This window comes from Excalfactoria chinensis, chromosome 2 (assembly GCF_039878825.1).
Source record: "Excalfactoria chinensis isolate bCotChi1 chromosome 2, bCotChi1.hap2, whole genome shotgun sequence".
NCBI classification, from domain to species: domain Eukaryota; kingdom Metazoa; phylum Chordata; class Aves; order Galliformes; family Phasianidae; genus Excalfactoria; species Excalfactoria chinensis.
In genome coordinates, this window is record NC_092826.1 from 81411391 (window position 1) to 81420362 (window position 8972).

Here is an 8972-nt window from a genome sequence, read left to right on the forward strand (position 1 = left end):
CATTCAGAGTAGAGTCCCATTCAAGTATATTTGACATTCACTCTGGCATTACTCCATTGCAGTCATAAGCAGAATATGCGCTTCACAGTGTTTACATTCTAGTTTCACAGACTTCATAGAGAGAATTTCTCTAAGTCTACTCATCAGCCAGGAGTAAACATCCCCATCTTTAAATCTTTTATATATTTATGTCATGACCAGAGTCCATCATTTCATAACGCTAAGAACAACACAGGATGATCTGGATTTAGTAGTGCATAGCTCACAAGTTTACCCTCAAAATTTACTGTAAGTGGGTAAAGCCACTACTGTTCAAATTAAGCAACGTGAAAGACACAAAATCTCAGAAAAGAAGTGAGCTAACCATTCACATAGTATGATGTTCCATCACAATAAATAATGAATGAACAAAGTTGGTCTTCTTATCTTGGCGGGCTCATGGCAATCAACAACAGAAACAGCAAAAAGCACAGCTCTGACAAATCTCCAGGGCAGCACCTAAAATGCCAGAGGTGCGGAAGAAAAGACCTTGCATTAAAGATCAACTTAGTAATGCACATTGCCACTGATTTCTTATAAAAGAGGAAGTTCTTAAAAATATCCGTCTTTCGGTAGGCATATGCTACAACTTCTTTAGTGATAGTAATGACTCTGAGGGCGCCAGTATCTTTTGAACATCTTTGTTCCATGGTAAGTCCACTTATTTCCTGCCATATCAGGCTAGCTAGGCAATTAGGTGAGCAACAGGACCTCAAGGCTCGGATAGTGCAATTTCACCTCAACCTTTGCTGTGGAAGTAGTTAACAAGACACTGGCTCAAAGAGATTTTCCTAGAGATTGTTAGGTTTACATGCTCTGGACGGCAGTAATATAATGGGGAGAAAGACCCTACTGAAACTGATTAATTTGCCACCATAACCCAAGACCTGACAGTTTTTTCATACAGATATGAAGCGTCAGTGGTTCCAGCTTATTCCTCTGATTAGAACTAAATGCATGTAGTTTGGGGTCAGAAAGAAATACAAAGTTTGAGAAACTTAGTTGAACCTCATCCAAACCACCAAACCTCTTAACCATGCAAAGAAATGGAAATAGTTGAGAAGATACATTTTTATTAAAACTGAGATAGTTGCTTTTCCTGGTGTACATGAAAATACCTCCATGGGTTACTCATCGTTTTCCTGCTTGTCTTCAATTGCTGACATAACACAGGAGAAAAGCACTGCCGTTAAACCACATTTTCCAAGCTTGTAAAATATGCTTATTTTAAAATCCCATAACTTTTAATTGATTTGGCCAATCTTAATTATTAGAAGCCACACTAGACCCACCAGGTAACCAGCAAACTGTTCCCAAGACAAGTGTACATGTTATTTCTTCAGTTAACATTTATTTTGCATGTATCCATAAAATCACTACACGGAAAGACTGTGCATACACAGAACAAGTATTGGCTTCATTCTCTTGCCAGGCAGCATTGCTCAAGCACAGACCTCTTGACATTTAATATTCATAGTGCAGAAGCATCTACTGAATCCAATAAGAACTCAGAAATGTTACTAGAGATGTCATACAAAAAAAAGTCACAGTTCTGCCACAGAGTACTTGCAGTTATACAGGTTGACAAATCAACTATTGCCACACTGTGTACAGTGTAAGAAATATTTTTCAGTGATTTTCAGGTCACCTTTAAAAAGACCTGACACTATAGATAGCCCTATATAGTAATGGATAGGACATTACTTCAGCAGCTACTGAGGCAAAACAGGTACACCACTTTAACTCTGTGCACATGTATTTTATGTCAGCAAAAAATTCAACATGATAGCGTTAGCAAAGCTGAATCTTATTTAGAAGACAAAAAATAAAGTTAGGCCAAAATTATCTAGGAGGAAGAATTAACAATTTTTATTATTTTTTAAAATTTTCATCCTAGTGAAAACAATTTGACTTTTCATTTCAGAATTCAGTAATTTTGCATTTATTTATTCTTGAGAGATGCACCCCTTTTCCAATATTTCCTTCCCAAAGAGAGACAACCTAATAATGGTCTGCTTGTCTCCTTAAATGGAACTCTTACTTTCACTCTTATTAAAGGAAAAAAAAAAAAAGGAAAAGAAAAAAAAAAAAAAAGAAAGAAAGAAAAAGAAAATAAAGAAAAAAAAAGTGTTTTTTCTTTTCTTTTAGGTCAGGAATTGAAAAAAAAGTTAAAATAATAATAATTAAAAAAAAATCAAATCTTTGCATAGTCCTTCCTAGGAGGCATATTAAGACAGAACAGATTACCTCTGAGGTGAGTTTAGTGTTCTTTGGTAAATGTGCATTACTGGCTGAGAACAGCTTCCCCAAGGCTGAACAGAGCTGGGTGGGATCAGAGCATACGAGTAATATCCTCCAGTCACATAGATCCCCAGCTCTATCTATGGCAGCCCACTGACAGCTGCCGGCAACCCAAATCCCCCAAATGAGACAGTATAGGATGCTCCTTCAAATATCTCCTTGATGCCAAGAATGTTTCTATGGTAATTCCGCATACAAAATTACAGGCTTGTGCTGTGTAAGAGGCTATGCAAGGGCCCAAGGAGATGAATAAGCCTATCTAAGGTTGTGCATACCCAGGGGGCTTCCATTATTTTGGGTGCAAGGAAATAAAAAGATGGAATAATAACAATGTTGTGCTGCACTTCAATTGTTAAATTACTTCAATACCTTGCTCACAGATGTGCGCATGTGAATCTAATCAAGCAACTCCTCTAAGACAGCCAAGATTATTTTGAGAGATTATTCCTGTTTCCACTACAAAAAAGAAGTGCCAACCTTTCAGGATCATTTGTATGTAGGTGCATGTGTGTGCACACAAACACAGACACCTTCCCACCACGAGCACACAAAAAAGTCAAGGGAAAAAAAAATCCCATGTATAGAACTCTATTCTGAGAAAGATGGGAACAGACTTGCCTCTTCATGCAAAAATAAAGAAAAAAACCCAAACCAAAACAAAACAAATCCATGCCAAAAACTTGTTTGATTGCTCATCTGCTTACACATCTACTTACACATCTGTAAGAACAACAGGGTAAAAGAAAAGCTGGTATCATCAGAAATGGGTATCTGAAGGAAAAAAAGAAGGAAAAAAAAGATTTTTCTATGTCATTCTAAGTCCCAGCTTTTCTATCTCTTCTCAAATAATTTTTGCTTCAGACTCTAAGATAGCAAACTCAACAATTCAATTTGCTGTTTGATAATAGGGACCCAGACTGGCTTTTTAATGCATAAAAAGAAGTTGCGTCTTTTTTCTTTATTTTTCTCTATGTTTGTTTGTTGCTTACTGACATCAGATTTCCTGCAGGCATCCTAACCCAGCGACTGGAGAAACTGCTCTAGGGTTTTCCAGATATCTAATACACCTGGATAAGAAGTGCTAATTGTCACCAACTTCCATTAAATGACAGCAGTAAGGCACAAAATGTGCTTGATTTGCAGACACTAGTGCCACTGGGAGTTAGCAGCAGATTAATAATTGTGTAGACCTCGAACATTCCCCTGGCACTGACAGTCTGGGCTTCCAACATAATGCCAGATTATGAGGCCTTTGTTTTTAGCTTGCCTTCCTAATAAGGCTCAGGCAATTGCACTGTTTCTCTGTACGTGAGTTGGACTGTTCTACCTCCCTGAAAGATTTCTGGTCAATATGAATACACATTTCTTTGTGTGAGGATAGAGGCCACAAACAGGCAATAGCCTTAGCAGTTTTCTGAGAAGCAGGCAGCTGGGTGGAGATAATCAAGCCTGAGTTTAAGTGCTCCTAATATCCTGACTTGTTAGGTTCTTGAAGAGAACTGAGCCCTAATTTCGCTCGTTCTATTAGCACTAAAAGTCTAAGGAAGATGTATTGTATCACATACTTAATCACACACTTAGCAGGCAGTAACTCTGGCATCAAGTCACCTTTACTGATCACACCAGACTATGTTCTCAGGTTTTTTTCATCTTTTTCCTTTTCCTTTTCTTTTTCTTTTTTTCAATTTCATGTCATACATGTGCTTGAAGCCTTGAGTGCACATCAGGCATTACACATATATTACACAGATAATTTTATTCCAGCTCCCTGAGGACAAATTCAGGGGCCAATGCTTTGCCTTTCTCCTTGCTCTGCTGTTGCCATTTCCCTTCTGCTCTCAGCACATGTGGGCATGTTCTCTTGGCTCAGAAGCAACCATCTCAAGGCATGTAAGCTTACTGAAGGCTCCAGTGGCATTACAAAGCTCATTTCTACATGCAGCAACATGATTACGGAGAAGGAGAGGGCAAGGTTGAACGAATGTGTTTTAACACTTCTTTCTTGGTATTTATGACCATGCCATAGCATTCCTGTAACCTGGCCTGCTGCTGCTCCAGCTGCTTGTGCAAGCTCCTGATCGAACGCAACAGCAGGAGTCTTCGGTACATTGCTAGCTGGAGCCGGTACTTCTCCTTTTCCTCCTTTTTCTTATTTTCAAAGGTCTCCATTACTGTTGTGGTCTTCATCCAGATGGCCGAGCCCAGACTGCAAGGGCTGCCCTCAATGCAGCTCTCCACAGGCTGCACACTATCAGCTGGCACATGGCAGCATCCAAAGTTGTTCACCAACAGGGCCACGACTGCCCTGGGGGGCTTACCAGCCCCCTCAGACACCCCAGGGACACATGATGCTTCTGAACCCTGGTCATGGCTACAGTAGACACTTTCAGAGCATGGTGAGGCAAGGTCTCCAGGCTTGGGTTTACAGATTGTTGTAGAGCAGGGCAAGCCTCCTACTGATGCATTGACAGCCATCAGGTGGTGCTGGGCTAAGGCAGAGGCCTTGCTCTGTGCCTGGCAGCCACTGATGACCACTGACCGTCCAGCAAGTGCTTTTGCTTGAGCCACAGCCTTGCTAGAGAGTACAGACAGTCTTTCTGGCACCTCTGAGCTTCTGTTGCCTTCACTAAGGCCAGCACAGCAATCAGGGAGTGCCGTTTCAGCATCATGAAATGGGTCTTCATCACAGTTTTTCTGGGTCTCCTCTTCATCTCTTGTTACTGCAGATGTTTCCTCAGCCATTTATTGCATGAACTACAGAAACTTTCTGTGGACAGAGTGGAAGCAAAAGGATTTCATTTCCACATACACACACAGGCACACACACAGCAGACCTACACAGAGTGACATTTGAAGAAAGAACCTCTCCTTGTATTTAACCAATGGACCTATTAATTTTCTAATAAAGCACAACCCTTGGGTCACTTCAGGCCATTTCTTGTGATTTGCATTGGATGTTCTTTGAGACACAACATTAATCCAATAATAATTAAAATGATATACTGTACTATTAACATTCTCAAATCTTTAAAGCAAAGCGATCTATCCCTGCAGCACTGGCTTTGCTGACTAATTAAACAGAATACAGTTGTAAATGGCTATTGTAAGCACTTCTCCCGTTTAAGAACACAGCTCTAGCAAGTGTAGTTCGTAGAGATGGGTGAGTTATCAGGATTGATCTGCCCTAAAGAGGTGGATGTACCACAAACAGCAGGTTTCATTTAAATGCCCTCTCTGAGATTAATCTGTGTGCTAGCAGTTTGTTTACAAGGTTGCCTTTTTCAATTCCACTAACTCTATCAGCAGAGCAATAATAGTACTATGTAAGCCATAGACAGAAAAAAAAGAATACTTACCGAGGTTAGTGGGGGAAAGAAAAAGAGTTACAGGGCATTGTGTCTGCGCATCATGTTTTCCTGAATATGAGTCAGCAAAAACTGGAACAGAAACATCACTGCGAAGAAGCAGGAGCAGCAACAGCATTACTCTGTTCCACCCAGCAACAACACGGTGAATCCCAATCACTGAGAAGTGAAGGGCTGACTTCACCCCCCCGTACCCCCCCCTCCACCCCCAGCCTTTCCTTATTAAGAGAATATTCCTCCCTAGTGTTGAGCTTTTATGTCATCTTTGAGCACCAAAATGAAAACCAGGATTGGATGACATTATTTTTCAACCACAGATCCAAATGTACCCGATTCACTCAATATATGGGGATGATACAAACGGCCCATCCTATCTCCGTCAATCAGCAAGGAGCAAATACAGCTTACAGAAGCGTGCAGGGCATTCTGGATTCCAATGCATACATGTTTCTCTTCAGAGAAAACAAGCTTAGATAAACTTTAGATGCATGAACCCAAGATAAAACAAGCCTTTGGCACCAACTGAATGCTAAGCATGAAGGCAGCCAGAAGCTGTAGATTTAAGTGTCTAATATACATTTATATTTAATTATTCTGACTCAATCTTTCAGGAGAAAAAAAAAAAAAAACAAAAACCAAAAAACACCAAAAACAAAACAAAACAAAAAAACAACCTCTGCAACCAACTTAAATATTCAATAGAATAGTAAACTTCATCTGCACCTTTGATGTTTAGAAAAGCTACCTTCAGCATCTTCTCCCACTTGTAATGCCAGGAACAACATTCAAAAAATATCTATCTGCATCTACTTTTGTGAATCTGCCACAGGGCTTACGCTGCCCTCAGGCTTTCTCTACTTTATTCTCTTAATATGAATAAAAGAAAGAACCAACCCAAAACACTACCTAGAATCTTCCTGGAGCTGGGAAAGAATGAGGGTAGATTCTATCTCCACTACTATATACAATGCAACACTGATAATTTTTATATGTATTTTTTAATGTTTCATCTGACTATCTCTCTCTCTAATTAATCTGTTAAACGAGATATAATTCCAAGGTGGAACATCTGAACTCCAGCTAACAAGTTCAGATTTATACCCCAAAGTCTACTTGAACACTTTTCTTTTGTGTTCTAAAAAATACTGTCTGCTGAATTGGTGAAATAACTAATTCTGCTGTGTTTATGTGCCAGATTATGCTGTAGACTGTGTAATTTAGACTAGGAAGAGATTAATATTCTGTAAGTAAATAAACTTGGCAAGGTCCTATCTTATTAATTTCCGTTTGTCTGAATCAGAACTTAGGGTAACTGACAAGCATACAACTCAAATACAAGCGATTTTACTCCAAAAAGGATCATTAGAATACAGCATTGTGCATAATCTTAGTTTTGGCTACTCTCTCTCCAAAGCACTGCAGGTATATCTTGCCATAGAATCACAGACTCCATAGAGTTGGACTAGATGACCTTTAAAGGTCCCTTCCAACTCCCCTGCAATGAACAAAGACACCTACAGCTAGGTCAGGTCACTCAGAGCCTGGTCCAGCCAGGCCTTGAGTGCCTCCAGGAATGGCACATCCACCCTGTCTCTGGGTAACCTATTGCCCTGTCTTCCAACTACAAAGAGGACAGTGGATGGGTGTTGTGCTACGTGCTAAGTGCTATGTGCTATGCCAGTACCTTTCTACCAGTAATACTTTTTCACTTCTATCACTGCAACAATTTGCTACAAAATGAACATTTTCCAGTAGGCCAACAGAACATGATAGATAAGAGAATATATATTTTTCTAATTTTAAATCTCTCTGCAGCTTCATTTTTTTAAATTTTTTTTCCAGAACATTTTTTACAGGCAGCATTTTTCTTTGAATTAAAGGGGTTTTAAAAGCCATTTGACACAATAGATTTTGTAATAAAAAATAATATTAATTTTTCTAGATGTAGACCTAGATGGAATAAGTGACATTTGATACAATCGCCTAAATAAAACTGCAAACAAAATCAAAACTCATTGAGCTAGATGGATTTTTACAGAGTGTGACTACTTCAGTGGTGATCTATGAGATTCAACATAAAAAAGTCATTTGGACTTAGTGCTTTAGCACAACAAAAACACAGTAAGACACAGAGTAATACTGAAATGCAATAAAATGTGTCACTTATAGGTAAGTACGTGTGCATATTTCCTTCTTATTGTGTTTTTCTTTATTCATAATTTCCTAAAATTTCATCTAGAATGTCAGACTGATTTTTTTCTAGATTCAGCTGGTGCCTGAAGGTGAATGTCCATTGAACACTTCAGACTAGGATTGAGATATTTAAATTTGAAAGTAGGAACAAAAGCGTGGGCTTTCCAAGAAAACAGGCAGACCAATGGTTATCTTTCAGAAGTGCATCCTGTATTTTCAGCGGGGGCATAAGGAAAAAGAACACAGTCTATTTCAAATGGAAACATGTAAATTCTTGTTCCAAGACAACAATCTTACTTTCCCAAGATTGGACAAAATAATTCCTAAAATTTAGCTCTCTTTTATTTATGAGTCAACAGGTTAATAAAGAAACAAGAAAAGACCTTATAGAAGCTTCCTCTGTGAGAGGCACCAATGTGCCATTTCATTTCATGAAGAAACTTTGGGAAGAGCTTTCTGCTCTAACTGAGAACCTGATGCAGGCTTTTCTGAATGCCTATTGCTCACTTTGGACCTGCTTTCCTAGGTTCCGTCTGTGGGAAGCTTTCCAGGCAGAAGCTGTTTCAAATTTCACAATGAATTCATCTGTCAGTCCAATATAATGAATTTTTCAGGTAGACAAAATGAAAGCAAGAATGCTTCCAGTTGAGGATCACTGCATTTTATTACTACCCATTCACAGGTAGATTCGACCACAGTATTTTCAAGGTGTAGACTCTACTTACTTATCTTGAAGCTACTAGTCCAATGCATCCTTGCAAGGTCTGTGCCAACAGTGATTTTTCTTAATCCATCACCTCCATCAGGTATTAACTATGATAGGTACTTGGTAACTTGCAATCTCAGAACCATAAATGTGTTCTTAAGTGTTCCATGCTTGCATGTTTGTGTAATTGGGATGCACGTCAACACATCACACAGGGACAAGAAAGGATCAGAAGATAATTCCTAAAGAGTCAGAACAGTTAACTCTCCCCTTGCACTGTAAGGCCATTCACCATCTTGGACAGATGTGAGGACAGCAAGTCTCGTTTTTTATTAAGTACAAATGTTTTACTGAAGTTCAAAGCCTAA

The 8972-nt window shown here is 39.1% G+C and overlaps 1 protein-coding gene across 1 annotated transcript; it reads right to left on the reverse strand.

Annotated features, from left to right (window-relative positions):
- Positions 1-3323: 3323 nt before the first annotated feature.
- On the reverse strand, positions 3324-5828 carry LOC140248687 (uncharacterized). Its single transcript, XM_072329649.1, has 2 exons — positions 5697-5828; positions 3324-5107 (listed from the first exon to the last, which is right to left on the reverse strand). The coding sequence occupies exon 2, from the start codon at positions 5080-5082 to the stop codon at positions 4291-4293; it is 792 nt and encodes a 263-aa protein (XP_072185750.1). The 5' UTR covers positions 5083-5107; positions 5697-5828; the 3' UTR covers positions 3324-4290.
- Between the last annotated feature and the right edge of the window lie 3144 nt (positions 5829-8972).

Coding starts and splice junctions, on each gene's coding strand:
- LOC140248687 (XM_072329649.1), bottom strand. CDS start 5,082: ATGGCTGAGGAAACATCTGCAGTAACAAGAGATGAAGAGGAGACCCAG.